The sequence below is a fragment of the Ostrinia nubilalis genome, chromosome 28, assembly GCF_963855985.1.
Source record: "Ostrinia nubilalis chromosome 28, ilOstNubi1.1, whole genome shotgun sequence".
Lineage (NCBI taxonomy): Eukaryota > Metazoa > Arthropoda > Insecta > Lepidoptera > Crambidae > Ostrinia > Ostrinia nubilalis.
In genome coordinates this window covers 7,004,462-7,024,368 of record NC_087115.1, presented here as the reverse complement: position 1 = coordinate 7,024,368, position 19,907 = coordinate 7,004,462, and the positions used below count along the sequence as shown (strand labels likewise).

At 42.4% G+C, this 19,907-nt stretch overlaps 1 protein-coding gene across 1 annotated transcript in view; it reads left to right on the top strand.

Annotated features, from left to right (window-relative positions):
* The window catches only part of LOC135085230 (intersectin-2), a 70,803-nt gene extending 53,406 nt beyond the window's left edge, over positions 1-17,397 (top strand). The window contains exons 24-27 of the mRNA XM_063979986.1: positions 11,982-12,117; positions 15,013-15,102; positions 16,059-16,167; positions 16,567-17,397. Coding sequence (XP_063836056.1) covers positions 11,982-12,117; positions 15,013-15,102; positions 16,059-16,167; positions 16,567-16,628 — 397 coding nt within the window. The 3' untranslated portion in view covers positions 16,629-17,397. The remainder of the gene's footprint in view (positions 1-11,981; positions 12,118-15,012; positions 15,103-16,058; positions 16,168-16,566) is intronic.
* Positions 17,398-19,907: the final 2,510 nt, after the last annotated feature.

Here is a 19,907-nt window from a genome sequence, read left to right as displayed (position 1 = left end):
AGTGTCTATAGTGTCTGTGGCGTCATCCAGTGTCATAGTCGTCAGCGTCATCCAGCGTCCCCCAGTGTCATTGACGTCATCCAGCGTCCCTGGCGTCGCTCCCGTACGGTCGGTCGTCGGTCCATCACGGACGCGGCGCGCCCGCCGTCGGCCGCCCGCCGCGACTCGGGCCGGGACTCCGCCACCGCGCGACGGAAGCCCGAGGTGGCGCAGGCCGTGGCTGCCTACACCGCCGCCAGGTACTGTGGTGACGTCACACCGTGCCGCAGCCCGGGGCCAGTGTCGTAAGTGGCATTGGTGGCGGCCAGTGGCATTGGTGGCGGCCAGTGGCATTGGTGGCGGCCAGTGTCATTAGTGTCTTAATGTCATCCAATGTCACATAAGTGTCTTAATGTCATCCAGTGTCATTAGTGTCTTAATGTCATCCAGTGTCATTCGTGTCTTAATGTCATCCAGTGTCATTAGTGTCATTGACGTCATCCAGTGTCAAAAGTGTCATTGGTGTCATCCATTGTCAAAAGTGTCATTGGTGTCATCCAGTGTCAAAAGTGTCATTGGTGTCATCCAGTGTCAAAAGTGTCATTGGTGTCATCCAGTGTCATTGGTGTCATCCATTGTCATTGGTGGCATCCAGTGTCATTGGTGTCATCCATTGTCATTGGTGTCATCCATTGTCATTGGTGTCATCCAGTGTCATTGGTGTCATCCAGTGTCAAAAGTGTCATTGGCGTCATCCAGTGTCATTAGTGTCTTAATGTCATCCAATGTCACAAGTGTCTGTGGCGTCATCCAGTGTCTATAGTGTCTGTGGCGTCATCCAGTGTCTATAGTGTCTGTGGCGTCATCCAGTGTCTATAGTGTCTGTGGCGTCATCCAGTGTCTATAGTGTCTGTGGCGTCATCCAGTGTCATAGTCGTCAGCGTCATCCAGCGTCCCCCAGTGTCATTGACGTCATCCAGCGTCCCTGGCGTCGCTCCCGTACGGTCGGTCGTCGGTCCATCACGGACGCGGCGCGCCCGCCGTCGGCCGCCCGCCGCGACTCGGGCCGGGACTCCGCCACCGCGCGACGGAAGCCCGAGGTGGCGCAGGCCGTGGCTGCCTACACCGCCGCCAGGTACTGTGGTGACGTCACACCGTGCCGCAGCCCGGGGCCAGTGTCGTAAGTGGCATTGGTGGCGGCCAGTGGCATTGGTGGCGGCCAGTGTCATTGGTGTCATCCAGTGTCATTGGCGTCATCCAGTGTCATAAGTGTCATTGGTGTCATCCAGTGTCACGTAAGTGTCATTGATGTCATCCAGTGTCATTGGTATCATCCAGTGTCATTGGTGTCATCCAGTGTCAAAAAGTGTCATCCAGTGTCAAAAGTGTCATTGGTGTCATCCGGTGTCATTGGCGTCATCCAGTGTCATTAGTGTCTTAATGTCATCCAGTGTCATTGGTGTCATTAAATGTCATCCAGTGTCATTGGTGTCATTAAGTGTCATCCAGTGTCATTGGTGTCATCCAGTGTCATTGGTGTCATCCAGTGTCATTGGTGTTATCTATTGTCATAGTTGTCATCCAGTGTCAAAGGCGTCATCCAGTGTCTACGCCATAATGTCGCTGCTGATCTATGGACCAATCACAGCGCGTAACGTGGGCGCTCCCGCGCCGAGCTGTCAAATTCGCACTCCAACGACAGACCTCTTTCGCCTCCCGAACTATTAACTTGATTGCATTGTATTTATATTCAAACTTGGTAAATCTATAAACCTAATATTCTAAAATCCAAATCTTTTATTGTTCGACTAAATTCCCTGAACAAAACCGTGACAGGACTAATATTCCGCCTAAAACACGAAGTCTCAATCCAACGGTCAACCGAACGCGTGGAGGGCAAAGGTCATCGCCTGCGCGCGGAACAATTTGCAGCCAAGTCAAGCCTAACCAAGGACGGAAACCATCAGCGGTGACTACAACGGAGCGCACACGCAGCCAGTTCGCGCCCCGCATCGCCCCATAACAGAAGTGTCGAAGAAATTACGCAAAACGGATCACGCCTACGTACGAGGTGGACGGACAGCAGCCAACAGCCTGGACTACTCTTCCCAGCATTGCTTCCTGCCCTTCTAACTGTGAGCCCGTTCCTTTTCTTCTATCCTAATTTCGTCCCCTTTGACTTGTGCATATTAGTGAACTTTGTAACTTGCATTCAAGTGGTGTTTTACCGTTAAATTCGCAGTTTCAAATCAATATTCTGTGCCTAACTATTCAAATTAACTCTTCTCATTCGCAATTTCACGCTTTAAATCGCCCAAATTCCATTATTTCAAGAACATTCGATTTTTTTTTGGCACTATATTCCTACCTTCATTTCAAATTTAATTATTTTCCATCACTTCTTCTTTCATACTGCGCACTAGCTTAATAATTTGCTCGCCTACGCTAAATTCTGTGCTACAATTGCATTTATTTTAAATATTTTGCACTCATTTGCATATTTCAATTGACTGACTACGATTTAAGCATATTATTAAGCTACAACGCGTACATAAATATCGCCCCGCTTCTTAATTTAATTAATTTTCCGCATAATAAGTGCACGAAAATAACATTCCAGTGTGCTTCGATCGGGTGCGGTCATCGACCGACCACGCGCTACGAACGTGCACTCGGCGCCTATTGTTCTCGCGGCCTGCTGCTACCTACGACTCGAGCGCATCAGCTGATCGACCCGCTGCGCATTCAACGTGCATCTCAGCCGGAACACGAAGTGAGGAGCGTATCGTATTCAAATTCATTATTTTTTGTAGTTTTCCATTAACTTAACTTATTTTGCCACAATGTCTAATGACTCAAAGATCCCCGAAGGGTATTCTTCGCTTAATTCTAGGCGTGGAATAGCCAAAGGACGTCTAACAAAGTTTAAAAATCACGTTGATAATTTATTAACGCTAGAAACTGTATCTGAACTAGAAATTAGCAAACTTTCAATGAAATTATCTAGAATGGAGTCATTATACATTGAGTTCGACGAGCTGCAAAGCCAAATCGAACTAATGAATGTGTCAGATTTAAGTGTCGAACTAACAACTCGTGATATTTTTGAACAAGATTTTGATACTTACATTTCATTGGCTCAACAAACTATAAAAAAGTACTCACCTTCCAAATCTTCTCAAGATGAAATAACTTCAAATACCTCAACTCATGCCACTCATCACCATTGCCATGACGAGGGCCATAGTCCACTCGGGTTTAAATTACCTACTATCAAAATACCTAGCTTTGATGGCACCTATTACAAATGGTTAGAGTTTAAAGAAACTTTTTGTTCATTGGTTCATGACAATCATAAAATAAACAATATACATAAATTTCACTATTTAAATTCTTACTTGGAAGGTGAAGCAGCTCGAGTACTTTGTAATTTAGAAGTTACAGCCAAAAACTACCCAGAGGCTTGGCAACTTCTGTGCGAGCGCTTTGACAACAAAAGACAATTAATTAATAATCACTTAAAATCTTTATTTAGTTTTGAACCAATGCGTGAGTCAGACAAGTCTTTGCGTTATGTAATTGATCATGTAACAAAAAATCTGCGTGCCCTCTGTACGCTAGGACTACCTACCGATAAATGGGACGTCCTAATAATCTATATGGTTACAGCAAAGTTAGATGGCATTACTTGTTTTAAATGGGAAGAACATAGGAATTCTATCTCAGACATACCTACTCTCAATGATTTTTTTAGCTTTTTGAAAAGTCGTGCTGACGTTTTGGAAACTGTTTTTCGTAACAAGCAAGACCGAACGAAGCCTATAGTTTCTCCAATTCAGCCTAAAACTCAAACAAGGTCTCTTGTCGTTACGTCTAAGGAGTCAATTCCTAATTATAACAAAAATTTTGTGTGTGCAGTGTGCCAGGCAAATCATCGCCTCTATGAGTGCCCCACATTCAAATCTAAATCTCCAGAAGATAGGAACTCCATTGTAACGTCACTAAATTTATGTAAAAATTGTTTTCGGCCCGGACACAACACTGACAACTGTAAACTTTCAGGTTCTTGTCGTGTCTGTAAAAAGCGCCACAATTCATTATTACACATTTCCAAAGGCAATGAAAATACCAGCACTAATTATTCTCTTTCGATGTCTGTTATTTCAGCCCCTGAAGTTTTGCTGTGTACAGCTCAAGTTATAATATTCAATCCTATTACTAACAAATCTTTGACAATACGAGCTTTACTTGACAGCGGAAGCCAGTCATCCTTTATAAGTTCAGCAGTTATGCAACAATTAAAACTGACTTCTCAGCCATCAAATGTCAATGTAATTGGTATCGGTCAAACTCCACTCAAGCAAACTACGGAGAGATGTGCTCTTCGTCTAAAATCCAAGCAAGGTTCATTCAAAGTATCCATATCATGCTTAGTTATACCTAAAATTGCAGACAACTTACCTAAAATACCTATTGATTCAAAAGTCCTAAAACTGCCTAACGTCAAGCTAGCAGACCCTAATTTTCACAATCCTTCAACTATTGACATGTTGATTGGTGCTGATCTATTTTGGCAACTAATAGGGTCCAAACAAATAACTCTAGGGAAAAATATGCCTATACTTCGTGATTCAAAATTAGGTTGGCTAATTGCAGGTCCCCTGCCAAGTTTTACCAAACCTATTCCTAATAAGCAAATCATATGTAACTTCACACAAAATGATCAAGATTTCCCTAATCTAGAAAAACAAATGTCAATTTTCTGGGAGCTAGAGAGTCTTCCACCCACTAAGCCTTATACACGTGAGGAAAGACTTTGTGAGCAACATTTCATTGCCAACACCTTGGACGTGTTATACCCTTACGAGACGATAGAGATTGTTTAGGTAATTCCTATCAATTAGCAAAGAAAAGATTTATTAGCTTAGAAAGTCGTTTCAAAAGGCAACCAGAACTCAAAAAGGCCTATTCAGAATTTATTGAAGAGTATGCTGAACTCGGTCATCTCTCTGAAACTAAGAGTTCACTATTACCTACAAATTGTTATTTTCTACCTCATCACCCGGTTATTAGAGAAAAAAGTGAATCCACAAAATTAAGGGTTGTGTTCGATGCGTCAGCTCGCACTTCCTCTGGTTTCTCTATTAATAATTTGCAAATGGTAGGACCTATAGTACAAGATTCTTTATTTAACATTCTCCTTCGTTTCCGCCAACACAAATATATTTTATCGGGGGACATTGAAAAAATGTACCGCCAAATCAATGTTAGAGAGTCAGATCGTAGCCTTCAAATAATTCTATGGCGTAACAATGAAGGCGAAACTTTAAAAACATTTCAATTAAATACAGTAACCTATGGGTTCTCAAGTGCAAGTTTTCTTTCTACAAGGTGTATCTGGCAATTGGGGGAGGAATGTGACGATCCAAGTGTTAAAACTATTATCCAAAGAGATTTCTATTGTGATGATTTGCTTACAGGAAGCGATTCGGCTTCAGAACTTCGTCATATTCAGCGCTCAGTGTCAGATGAACTATCCAAAGGCTGTTTTAACCTCAGGAAATACAGATCTAACCTTCCTGATTTATTCCCTGCAAATGAATTGCAAACTGAAACAGATAACCTAATAATCAGTCATGCCACTAGTACATTAGGTATCGGCTGGTCGCCTAGTTTAGACAAAATTAACTTCGAAATAGAAGTTCATCCCATCGAAAAGATCTCTAAACGATCTATTCTCTCCGCTACCTTTAAAATATTCGACCCACTGGGATTGCTCTCATTATGCACTATAAAACCCAAGATAATATTGCAAAAACTATGGTCTCTAAAATTAGATTGGGATGAACCTGTCCCTCATGACATTCAAACAACTTGGTTAAAGTTTGCTCAAAATGTACATTACATTTCAGCTTTAAATGTTCCCAGGCTTGTTCTAATGCAAGATCGATCGACAATTGAGCTGCATTGCTTCTGTGATGCTTCAGAACAAGCGTATGGCGCTTGTGTCTATTTAAAGTCAACCAACACATCAGGTAACAGTCAAGTTCATTTGCTTACCGCCAAGGCGCGCGTCGCTCCCATAAAGACCATCACTATCCCAAAATTAGAACTGTGTGCTTGTCTCCTAGGTGCACAGCTTAGCTCGTCAGTAACAAAGGCCTTGAGGTGCAAAATCGATAGGCACTTCTACTGGACTGACTCTAGTATTGCCCTAGGTTGGCTGAAATCCGAAGGTAAAGCAAAAACCTTTGTAGCTAACAGAGTAGCTATTATAGGAGAACTCACCGATGTCTCTATGTGGCGACACGTACCCACTGTCGACAATCCAGCAGACCTGGCATCTAGAGGCATAGATCCTCAAAATCTAAAAGATTGTTCTTTATGGTGGCACGGGCCTACATTCCTTCTTCAGCCAGAATCTTCCTGGCCTACATTTACTGTTCCCGTTACCGTTCTGGCGGCGGAAGTGACACCTGTGGAACAGGTGGTCGATTTTAATAGATTCTCTAAACTCTCTACTCTACAAAGAGTTTATGCTTGGGTATTCAGATTCATTCACAATTGCAAAAATCCTAAAAATAAATTTGTTAAAGAACTCCAAGTAAATGAATTAACTAAATCAAAGGAAATGCTCATAATTATAGCTCAAAACGAATGCTTTCATGACGAAATAAATCGTCTCAAATTAAATAAGTCTCTTTCACCCAAAAAGCATCTCTCATCCCTCAATCCATTTTTAGATCAAACTGGAACCCTGCGTGTGGGAGGTCGCATAAACAATTCAAATTATGCCTATGAAAAACGGCACCCTATAGTTTTAAACGCTAACCATCCTCTAACAAAAATGATATTTCAACAGGAACACCTCCGACTCCTACACTGCGGTCCCCAGCATTTGTTAGCCTCTGTAAGAGACCAGTATTGGCCTATAGGCGGTCGTAACTTGGCACGAAAAATAGTTCGTAATTGTCATGTATGTCGACGCTTTACGGGCAAGACTATGTCTAATATCATGGGAAATCTACCCAATGAACGCGTTGAGCCTGACTATCCATTTAACACAGTGGCCACTGACTTTGCTGGACCATTTTACATTACAGATAGAAAGGGGAGAGGCTGCAAAATCACAAAATGTTACTTATGTATTTTTGTGTGTTTTCGGTACAAATGTGTTCATTTAGAAGCAGTAAGTGAACTAAGTAAGGATGCATTTATTTTAACTTTAAATAGATTCATTGCACGTAGAGGTATGCCAAAAATTGTATATTGTGACAACGGTAGAAATTTTGTTGCCGCAGCCAAGGAAATTTTTAATTTTGTAGAGTCCAATAAAGACACTATTTTAGACTTTGGAGCTCGTCGGGGCATCTAATTTAAATTTTCTCCGGCATACGCTCCTCATTTCAATGGTCTGGCTGAGGCGGGGGTCAAATCAGCTAAACATCACATTTCTAGAGTTCTCGGACACACTCACTTGACATTCGAGGAACTCAGTTCTCTATTTGCACAAGTTGAAGCAATCCTCAACAGCCGCCCCCTTTGTCCCCTCAGCTCCTCACCTAATGACTATCAGTCCCTTACCCCGGCTCACTTTTTGATCGGTAGGTCGCTGACATCGCTGCCGTCGCCGAGCCTCATGGACCACAACAGCAATCGCCTCGACCGCTTCAAACGCCTCGAACAACACAGACAACACTTCTGGAAGCGGTGGGCCACCGAATATGTTGCTGAGCTACAACAACGCTCAAAATGGCGAACCAATTGTACTAACTTGAAACTAGATGATCTAGTGCTCGTCAAGGATGACAGCACCCCACCCCTATGCTGGCGATTAGGCAGAATTGCCAAGATATATCCTGGAACCGACTGCGTGCCTCGCGTCGCTGACGTCACCACTTCGCAAGGAACGATCAGGAGAGCACTCAATCGCCTCTGCCTTCTACCAACATCAGAGAACCAGTTTTGAAAGCTCTATTTAGTTAGAGCTTCCAAGGGCCGGCAAGATGTCTACGCCATAATGTCGCTGCTGATCTATGGACCAATCACAGCGCGTAACGTGGGCGCTCCCGCGCCGAGCTGTCAAATTCGCACTCCAACGACAGACCTCTTTCGCCTCCCGAACTATTAACTTGATTGCATTGTATTTACGAGGGTGGTCTGAAAAGTTTCCGACCTCAACGTGAAGATGGCAGCACACATCAATTAAAGTCAGGGAATGTAATTGTGCATCTTTTGACAGCAACACTTCAAAGTTTCAGCCATTTTTGACGCGCGGTTTTTATTTGAAAGTCGTTTGAGTGAGTCGATGTGAGTATTTTTGTGAAAATGGAAAAAATCGAGTATCGAGCTGTCATAAAATATTTGTTTTTGAAAGGGAATACCCCTACGCAAATCAAAGATGAGTTAGATTCTGTGTACGGGGACTCTTCACCGTCATTTACCACAGTAAAATTTTGGGCAGCCGAATTTAAACGTGGCCGTAAGAGCTTGGGAGATGATGAACGTTCGGGACGTCCAAAAACTGTAACTACTGACGATAACATCGCTAAAGTTCACCAAATGGTGTTCGACGACCGCCGAATTAAAGTGAGAGAGATAGCAGAGGCAATGAAAATGTCCAAAGAACGTGTTTGTCACATATTAAATCAAGATTTAGGCATGAGAAAGCTGTCCGCGCGTTGGCTGCCGCGTTTGCTAACGTCAGACCAACGACGTGTTCGAATGAACATTTCCAATGCTCTGTTGGCGCAGTTTAGGCGCAATAAATCCGAGTTTTGGCGCCGACTAATTACTGTAGATGAGACTATGTAGAAAAATAAAAATAAATTTTAAGAAAAAAAAACTTGTATCTATGTTAGGTCGGAAACTTTTCAGACCACCCTCGTATATTCAAACTTGGTAAATCTATAAACCTAATATTCTAAAATCCAAATCTTTTATTGTTCGACTAAATTCCCTGAACATCCAGTGTCATAAGTGTCATTGGTGTCATCCAGTGTCAAAAGTGTCATTGGTGTCATTCAGTGTCATTGGCGCCATCCAGTGTCATAAGTGTCACAGGCGTCATCCAGTGTCTATAGTGTCACAGGCGTCATCCAGTGTCACAAGTGTCTGTGGCGTCATCCAGTGTCATAGTCGTCAGCGTCATCCAGCGTCCCCCAGTGTCATTGACGTCATCCAGCGTCCCTGGCGTCGCTCCCGTACGGTCGGTCGTCGGTCCATCACGGACGCGGCGCGCCCGCCGTCGGCCGCCCGCCGCGACTCGGGCCGGGACTCCGCCACCGCGCGACGGAAGCCCGAGGTGGCGCAGGCCGTGGCTGCCTACACCGCCGCCAGGTACTGTGGTGACGTCACACCGTGCCGCAGCCCGGGGCCAGTGTCGTAAGTGGCATTGGTGGCGGCCAGTGGCATTGGTGGCGGCCAGTGTCATTGGTGTCATCCAGTGTCTATAGTGTCTGTGGCGTCATCCAGTGTCATAGTCGTCAGCGTCATCCAGCGTCCCCCAGTGTCATTGACGTCATCCAGCGTCCCTGGCGTCGCTCCCGTACGGTCGGTCGTCGGTCCATCACGGACGCGGCGCGCCCGCCGTCGGCCGCCCGCCGCGACTCGGGCCGGGACTCCGCCACCGCGCGACGGAAGCCCGAGGTGGCGCAGGCCGTGGCTGCCTACACCGCCGCCAGGTACTGTGGTGACGTCACACCGTGCCGCAGCCCGGGGCCAGTGTCGTAAGTGGCATTGGTGGCGGCCAGTGGCATTGGTGGCGGCCAGTGTCATTAGTGTCTTAATGTCATCCAGTGTCATTAGTGTCTTAATGTCATCCATTGTCATTAGTGTCTTAATGTCATCCAATGTCACATAAGTGTCATTGGTGTCATCCAGTGTCATTAGTGTCTTGATGTCATCCAGTGTCATTGGTGTCATCCAGTATCAAAAAGTGTCATCCAGTGTCATTGGTGTCATTAGTGTCATTAGGGTCAGCCAGTGTCAAAAGTGTCATTGGTGTCAGCCAGTGTCATTGGTGTCATCCAGTGTCATTGGTGTCATTAGTGTCATTAGGGTCAGCCAGTGTCAAAAGTGTCATTGGTGTCAGCCAGTGTCAAAAGTGTCATTGGCGTCATCCAGTCATTAGTGTCTTAATGTCATCCAATGTCACATAAGTGTCATTGGTGTCATCCAGTGTCATTAGTGACTTAATGTCATCTAGTGTCAAAAGTGTCATTGGTGTCATCCAGTGTCATTGGAGTCATCCAGTGTCAAAAGTGTCATTGGTGTCATCCAATGTCACATAAGTGTCATTGGTGTCATCCAGTGTCATTATGTCTTAATGTCATCCAATGTCACATAAGTGTCATTGGTGTCATCCAGTGTCAAAAGTGTCATTGGTGTCATCCAGTGTCATAAGTGTCACAGGCGTCATCCAGTGTCTATAGTGTCTGTGGCGTCATCCAGTGTCTATAGTGTCTGTGGCGTCATCCAGTGTCATCTAGTGTCAAAAGCGTCATTGGTGTCGTCCAGTGTCAAAAGTGTCATTGGTGTCATCCAGTGTCACATAAGTGTCATTGGTGTCATCCAGTGTCATTAGGGTCATCCAGTGTCATTGGCGTCATCCAGTGTCAAAGGCGTCATCCAGACGGAAGCCCGAGGTGGCGCAGGCCGTGGCTGCCTACACCGCCGCCAGGTACTGTGGTGACGTCACACCGTGCCGCAGCCCGGGGCCAGTGTCGTAAGTGGCATTGGTGGCGGCCAGTGGCATTGGTGGCGGCCAGTGTCATTGGTGTCATCCAGTGTCAAAAGTGTCTTAATGTCATCCAATGTCAAAAGTGGCATTAGGGTCATCCAGTGTCATTAAGTGTCACTGGTGTCATCCAGTGCAAAAGTGTCATTGGTGTTATCCAGTGTCAAAAGTGTCATTGGCGTCATCCAGTGTCAAGTGTGTCATTGGCGGCATCCAGTGTCATAGGTGTCATCCAGTATCAAAAAGTGTCATCCAGTGTCAAAAGTGTCATTGGTGTCAGCCAGTGTCACTGGTATCATCCAGTGTTATTGACGTCATCCGGTGTCATTGGTGTCAACCAGTGCCAAGTGTCAAGAGTGTCACAGGCGTCATTAAGGTTATCCAGTGTCATTGGTATCATCCATTGTCATAGGTGTCATCCAGTATCAAAAAGTGTCATCCAGTGTCACAGGCGTTATTAGGGTTATCCAGTGTCATTGGCGTCATCCCGTGTCATAAGTGTCATAGGCGTAATTGGTGTCATCCAGTGTCAAAAGTGTCATCCAGTGTCAAAGGTGTCATTGGCGGCATCCAATGTCATCCAGTGTCACAGGCGTCATTAGGGTTATCCAGTGTCATTGGTGTCATCCAGTGTCATTAAATGCCATTGGCGTCATCCAGTGTCATAAGTGTCATTGGAGTCATCCAGTGTCATTGGCGTCATCCTGTATCATAAGTGTCATAGGCGTCATCCAGTGTCATAAGCGTCATAGGTGTCATCCAGTGTCATTGGTGTCAAAAGTGTCATAGGTGTCATCCAGTGTCCAAAGTGTTATTAGGATAATCCAGTGTCTGCGGCGTCATTGTTTGGTCGAATCCACCATAAGGTTGAGTTGCACCACCTAACTTTGACCGTAACTATAACGATAACCGAAGTTTTTTGTATGGAGTTTGAAAGATTTTTGACGTTTGTCAAAGTTGTAAGATGGTGCAACCCAGCCTTAATAGTAAAAACTCATAAAACTCATTTATTTCTGTAAATAGGCTTTAAAAAAGCACTTTTACACGTCCCAGTATTAACCCTACCACTGCTTCAGGACAATAAATGGGCCAGTGCTGAGAAGAAGCAGCGCAAGAAACTCATGCCCATTTTCACCATCAATCCCTAATTTATAAGTGACCCCTATTGTAACAAATAACAGGAATTTTGTTTTCATAGGGGTCACTTAAAAAATAGGTTTTGATGGTGAAAACGGGCATTAGTCATATTGTTTGTTTGTTCCAGCGCCGAGCAGCTATCCCTGACTAAGGGCCAACTCCTGATCGTCCGTAAGAAAGCAGACAGCGGCTGGTGGGAGGGAGAACTCCAGGCCAAAGGGAGGAACAGACAAGTGGGCTGGTTCCCCGCTAGCTATGTCAAGGTGAGTGTCATTGACAGTGTCCCCACCTGGCATTACCCTAATTTAGGGTATTTTTAGGGTAGAAAATTATTTAAGGCCTATTCAGACCTAAGCGGTATTCGCTACCGTCTGCGGCAGAGAAAACCCAGTGGGTATGCGGTAATAATACTGTTCAAACCTAAGCGGTATTCGCTACCGTCTACCTATGTACCTCTACCACAGAATAAGTAATAGTACAGGTACAGAAGGATTACTCCGCAAGACGATTTAAATAAATGCGAGTCTTGCTACGAGGCGATACAGTGGAATTCAGCTCGCACAGCACTACGTACCTACAATTTTATTCACCTACAAGTTTTGTCTCTTTCTATCGCGTGCCTCTGAACTCTTCTTACGCTATTAGGGTTGCTGTCTAGTGAAAAAATAATTAATCTACTTATTTGTAATGACCTACGTATTCTTTAAGGAGATTAATATACTGACAGTAGCTTCACAGTTCATTTATGAAAACCTTTTATATGTTCGCAAAAATATAGAGCAATTTACTAGAAAGAGTGATTTACACAAGTTCAATACAAGAAACAAAAATAAACTTGCCGTTCCAAATTTCAGACTGCACAAGATTGGTGATTCATTTACGGGGAAATGTATTAAACTTTTCAATAAATTACCACAAACTGTTGTAGAATTGCCCATTCATAAATTTAAAGCACATATCAAAAGCACCTTAATGAAAAAGGGCTACTATAAAGTTGATGATTATATAAAGGATAAAAATGTTTGGAATGTTTAACTACCTAGCTCGCATTAATACTTATGACTATAATTTGTATATTTTAAAGACTGTAAAACCTTGAAAAGGAGGCTGACAATAGTGACTGAGTTTCTTGCGCTGCTTCTTCTCAGCACTGGCCCATTTATTGTCCCGAAGCAGTGGTAGGGTTAATATTGGGACGTGTAAAAGCGCTTTTTTAAAGCCTATTTGCAAAAATAAATGAATTTTATGAATTTTTAAATTTTTATTTTATGTATGTAGGTAAGTATGCATTCATTGTGGTAAACCTTGGGAGAGGCCTTTGTCCAGCAGTGGACGTCATTTGGCTGAAACGAACGAACGCATTCTGAGCAGTAGTCATAGTAGGTTAGGTTCCTATACTAACCTAAGAATTTTTTTTTTTTAAAGATTATTACCAATTTGTATTGCCCAAATTACTAATAGTCCCATTAGCCCCTCGTGGTAATTATTGATTACCTACATGGCCAACATACCTTTCAGCATCTTTGGGAAGCGAAAAAAAAAGATGAATCCGGTAGATTACTTTTCGAATTTAAACACCCGAACGCCGCACAATATTTCTTTCTCTTTATGTCCATTTTTAAATAATACTTCGATCATAGAATTATAATCATACTACAATGCACGCCAGCGTCCTGACGGGCGCGCGCGTGACACTCGACTGATATAATACCCGCCGGCGGGGCGCTTCGCTGTAGGTAATTATCGGATGTACCGCGCGGAGTGAGCCAGGCCTGCCTCTACCTACAGTGGCAGCGAATATCGCTCATGTTTGAATAGGCCTTTAATGTAATTTTCAGGGTAAAATAAATATAAATTTTTTCCAATGAAATACACGATTTTAGGAAGCAAAATACTGCAGATGACAGTTCTATGACTACTATGGATGCATTCCAAGAATGTTTGGAAACTAGATATTAGTTTATAATAAATTAATTGAGTAATTTATTGATTTGGTTCATTAACAAAAAACGGGGTAAAAAATAATAAATCAGCCTAATTCAGAGTAAATTCGCCAAACGTTAGGGTAAAAAAATCTGAGGTGGCAACACTGCTGTCACCGTGTCATTAGATGTCAGTCACTGCTAGTATAACTGCGGCTGGTGGGAGGGAGAACTCCAGGCTAAAGGGAGGAACAGACAAGTGGGCTGGTTCCCCGCTAGCTATGTCAAGGTGAGACTATTCCCACTTCCCACCTGGCCAGGATCTACAGCTTGGACTATTGACTATTCCCACCTCTCGTTCCCACCGCTGCAACTCCTGTGTAGCCAGGATCTACAGCTTGACTGCTCAACCCAGCCACTGAAGGTCAAAGTCCCGGGGGAAAGTTAAACTGTCATAAGTCATTGGACCCGCAACGAAATTAATCAGAAGAACCTAGAAGTTCCAAGTCGGCTGATTTCTTGCTAGCTATGTCAAGGTGAGTCATCATCATCATTTCAGCCACAAGACGTCCACTGCTGAACATAGGCCTCCCCCAATGATTTCCACATCGCCCGGTTGGTAGCGGCCTGCATCCAGCGCCTTCCTGCTACCTTTATGAGGTCGTCGGTTCACCTTGTGGGTGGATGTCTCACGCTGCGTTTTCCGATACGTGGCCTCCATTCCAGAACCTTGCTGCGCCATCGGCCGTCAGTTCTGCGTACTATGTGCCCTGCCCATTGCCACTTCAACTTGCTAATCCGTCGGGCTTAGTGTTATATTAAGTGACTAGCGGCCGCCCGCGACTTCGTACGCGTGGATCCCGTTCATCCATCTTACGCGGTTTAGATTTTTTCATACAAATGTTTTTTCCCGCTAACTCCCGTTCCCGTGGGAATTTTGCAATATCCTGTTGTAACTAAGCTTTAAGTTTACTAAGGTACCTGCATGCCAAATTTCAAGCGTCTAACTTAAGCGGTTTAGATTTTTTCATACAAAAGGATTTTCCCGATAATTCCCGTTTCCGTGGGAATCTAGGGAATTCCTTTCTTAGTGCACCTCTACGGTACCTAAGCTACGTCCCTTCCAAATTTCAAGTGCCTACGTTTAGCCGTTTAGGCTGTGCGTTGATCTGTCACTAAGTCAGTCAGTTTCTCCTTTTATATATTTAGATATTAAACAAACATTATTATTTGCAGATTCTTCAGTCCTCAGGACGCACGTCCGGTAGAACCACGCCAGTTCTATCCAAGATGGACACGCTTCCAGCGGAGACGGTAATAGATAAGGTAAAGAAATTAGGATAAATGTTTTTTCAAGTCACAAAGTATGCCATCCAAAATCTATGGGAGAAGCGCGTTTAACAGATCATTTATAACGTAAAAATCAAATTATATCGGCAAAAATAAAAAAGTAATAATAATACAAATCCATTATTTATAGTAGCGCCCTCTTTACGTCACAGCTGGGACGGTTCATTGTTGGACATCTATCTATACTATGCTTTTCTAGGCTACTGGTCTTGAATTATTTATCTTTTCAGTTTTTATTTACTCAATAATCATTTTTTAAGCAAAATCAAAATGTCAAATAAATTACCTACTTTTACTTCTTACCGGTCACTGGAAATCTTTAAAGCGAGGTTTATGCCCGTTTTCACCATCAATACCTAATTATTAAGTGACCCCTATGGTAACAAATAACAGGAATTTTGTTTACATAGGGGTCACTTAAAAATTAGGGATTGATGGTGAAAACGGGCATTAGACTAGCAAAAATTTATACAGTGGTGACAGCTTGCGGAAGTCAACTTCTGGAAGTTTTATTAAAACTCATTTATTTTAAGGTTTTAAAAAGCACTTTGACTAGTGTAATACCCGTTTTCACCTTCAATCCATGCAAATAAATGATTTTATTTGAATCCCTAATTTTTAAGTGACCCCTATGGTAACGTAACAGGCATTTTGTTTTAATAGGGGTCACTTAAAAATTAGGGATTGATGGTGAAAACGGGCATAAACATCGCTTATTGCTAGTCTAATGCTCGTTTTCACCATCAATCCCTAACTTTTAAGTGACCCCTATGGTAACATTTAACAGGAATTTTGTTTTCAAAGGGGTCACTTAAAAAATAGGGATTGATGGTGAAAACAGGCATAAACCTCGCTTTTAGGACGACTTTGTCCAACAGTGGACGTTATTTGGCTGAAATAACGATGTCTAAGTTACTTAATATTAATTTCAGGTGATCGCTCTGTACCCGTATACAGCGCAAAACGCAGATGAGCTGAGTTTCGAGAAAGACGACATCATAGCAGTCACCGACCGAAGCCAGGACCCCGCTTGGTGGCAAGGTATGCAATCACAGATCACAGAAACTAAAGGGAGATGTGAAAAGGGGGCGTGGCCGGTGTCGCAGCAATATGCCCAAAAACGGAACACATTGCTCGTGAAAGCAATTATGACAGCAGCGACGTCATAATGTAAACAGTTTACATTGCTTGTGTAGTACTAAAGATTATTCGAACGTTTTATCAAAACTCACTCTGTATGTATACTAGTATTGCCACACAGAAAATATGAGAATCACGTTTTGACAGCTCATAGAAAGTACGTCAACTACTTGATAATGTACCCTACATAATTTATTTATGTATTTACTGGAGACTAAATAGCCTATACTGTGTTCAAATCGCAGTTGTTTGACAATGCTAGGTACATTGTTAATAATTTATTATTATTATTTGTTACAGGCGAACTCAGAGGGATGACCGGCCTCTTCCCAAGCAACTACGTAACGAAACTTGTGAACTAAATCAGTCACAACCATCTAAATCCACAATATACCTACTAGTAATAAAATGGTTTATTTGCAATATGGTGACGTCACGTGTCACTGATCTGTCACCTACTGTCATCGAAATTATTTTGACACCTGTCAAATGGCATGTGTTACAGAAATCTAACGCTGCTATTGCAATTTGAAGGTTTATTTAAACAGCAATATTTAATTTTGAATTATTTTGACTTAAAACTTACGTCATATTGAACATTTCTAATTTCTGATAAATAATACCAGTTACTTTACGTAACTTTACATTCGTTGTTTTTTAGAATATACCCGCACAATTTTCATGGAAAGTTTAATGATTTATACTGATTGTCATTTCTATTAAAAGTAGGTGTTACTTGCTATACTTATCGTATCAAGTGTAGACAAAGTAGAAAAAATAATTTAGTGTTGCTAGTTAAAAAAATACTATTCAGTATTATAACTATAACTGCAATGTGTAGATTTCATCAATGTTTTACCTTATTGCTTCGAATTAAGGTTTAAAACGAAAAACGACCTAAAATTAAATCAAAAATCAAATTATTTAATTAGTGTTTAAATCATTCCATTTGAATAACTAATAATTCTGAAACTTAGTACAAAAAAATGTTGCCAGTTTCCTTGTCTTGTCGCTGTATTGCCATTGATAAAAAATGTATTAGATTTTAGAACTGTTATATTGTATAATCGAATAATAATCATGTATGTAGTTGTTTCTTGTAGTATTAATAATAATATATTGTTCGCTTTACATTTGATTTTTATTTAAAACACCCTTACCTCTTAATAAGTGATTAGTAAATACCTTGGCTGGGTTGCACCAACTTACTTTAACTTTTAAAAACACACCGGTTATCGTTGTAGTTACTATTAAAGTTAGGTGGTGCAACTCAGCCTTAACGTTTTTATACAAGAATTTTCTTCTGGTCACTGGCCAAATACCTCCAAGGACATACAGTACAGTACGGCACTATAAACCCTTAACGACTCATATTTGACCTATTATCATATTTTATATTCATCATTTCATATTTTACCGTGAGGTTTATAGCAAAGAAAATTCAGGAAAATTTAACAAACGAAATTCCACGCGGGCGGAAAGCTAGTCTAGTATGTAAATAAATCATCAAACTTCTAATGCTTGAAACTCAGTTCAGACTGAGTTTAGAGGTAATACATGTCATAGTAAGTTTGGTCACGGTAATGTTTGATTTAATACACTATTTTGAAATATAAATAAAAACAAGGTTTGGTCGATGGCCGCGCAAAAAAAAAAAAGACGCCACCTTCCATATAAAATCTGGCATTGCCATTTAACGTAATGGTAGTATATTTTTGGATACGCGTTATGGCTTATTCTTCAGGTGTCCAGATTGAGTGATCCAGTTAATTAATTCTAGCTTTCTTTGTTTAGGTTTCACAAATTTAATGCCTTACCATTAAGTTTTCACAGTTTTTTCCTAAATCCTCTCAAAATTTGGTTGTGGTTGGATGAGTTTTTTGAAAAGATCACTCAGTCCACACGCACATCATATGTTGTCCCGAAGTGGTGGTAGGGCAAGCTATATTTGGGAAGTGTATAAGCGCCCTGGAAAGGGCCCATGTGAATAAATTATTTGATTTGAAGAAAAGAAAAGATAAACATAACTTTTGCAGTTTTTTTAATAATTTTCTATATTACTGTACGGGTTACCGCACATATTATGTTAATGTCAACGACATACCTAATCTAGGTCACTTAGAAATAGCAATTATGCACACTTTTATACGTCACGTACGTTCGTACTTCTGCTATTCTATCATTTTATAAATAATTGTGTTATGTGAAATAAATCAGTGTTATTACGACTATCATTGGGTTTGGTTTCGTACACTAACTATCCCATACAAATCGTCGGCACTCATCCTGTAACTGTAAGACGCTACAGTTTCTTTGGTCCTTCGAGAAACAACTCAACAACGTGATCCTCATCTCTCGTCGACGCTCGGGGGATGCTGTGATCTACATCATCAAACAACTATTGAGGTTCCATCGACGCTTGGGACTTCTATCCTTACAACAGTGGCCCTACGCTAAAGGTGCTTTGTGTTTCTTGTGAATTTTTTACGACTGCGAATCGGTTGACTGGCCTCCCGGAAGAGGGAATCCCCGGTTTAATTGAGAAGGCGCATAAGGTCGTACTTAGTTCACTAGGACATAAGGTATCCCGGACCACTGCATCAAACTTTCACGTCGACTTGCGAGAAAGTATCATCAATCAAACAAACCAGTGTGTGAAAAACCTTCATCTTCGGAAGTGTCACCACATGATCAACCACAAACATGGAGAGTCTACTTCAGCGCCAACACGACATTGTTGAAGCGATCAAGAAGGTAGAACGCAACTTTAACAAGGATTCCGCTATCAGGAAGACTCGTAAGTACTTGGATGAACGACTCGACACCCTTGACAAGTTATGGGCCGAGTTTCAAGGCAATGACCACAAGTTATCGAGTTATGAAAACGATAAGGATCCTTACTTCGTGGAAGATCAATACCGACAAGCAAGAACATACTTCGATTCTGTGCGTAACAAGATATCGTCGTTTCCTCCTGCAAGTGAAACCGCTGCATCAATTTCTCCCGCTCCAGCAACGCTGCCTAAGTTCGTGCAACCTGAAACGGTTACATTGCCGACACCACCTAAGCTACAGCCAAGACTCACGATGCCGTCTACGTCGACAGCGCTGACGACATCTTCAGATCAGGGTCAGGCCGCCGAACTTTTATCTCTACAACAAACGAACTTCAGAGCTTTTCACCGACAAGTAAGAAGCCTGCGAATTGACGAGATACGTGACAAATGGGAATTGGAAGACGAGTTACGCAACATTCAAACACGTTGGAGTGCAATCGACGCTTTGCACCTCCAAATCGACAACATTCCACTGTCGGTGCAAAACATGTTGAATCAGTCGCTCAGCATCTCCTCGCAGTTTACCTTTCAAATGTTGCATCTTTTGCGTGTTGGTAAGGAGGTTGTTGTTATGAATACTTTCCACGTACATATCGTAGAATGTAGGCCATTGGGTATATTTGCCAGTAAAGGTTGGTATGTCGATTTGTGGTGTCGACTGTTGAAGATGCACAGTTGATGCAAGTTTTAGGTTCAAAGCCTTTTTAATGCCTTTGTATGATTCTTCGTAGGCATAAAACTCGTCGTCGTACTGTGTATTTGAACCTTGTAGAATGTTGTCGAACAGGCCGGCCGAGTCAACTA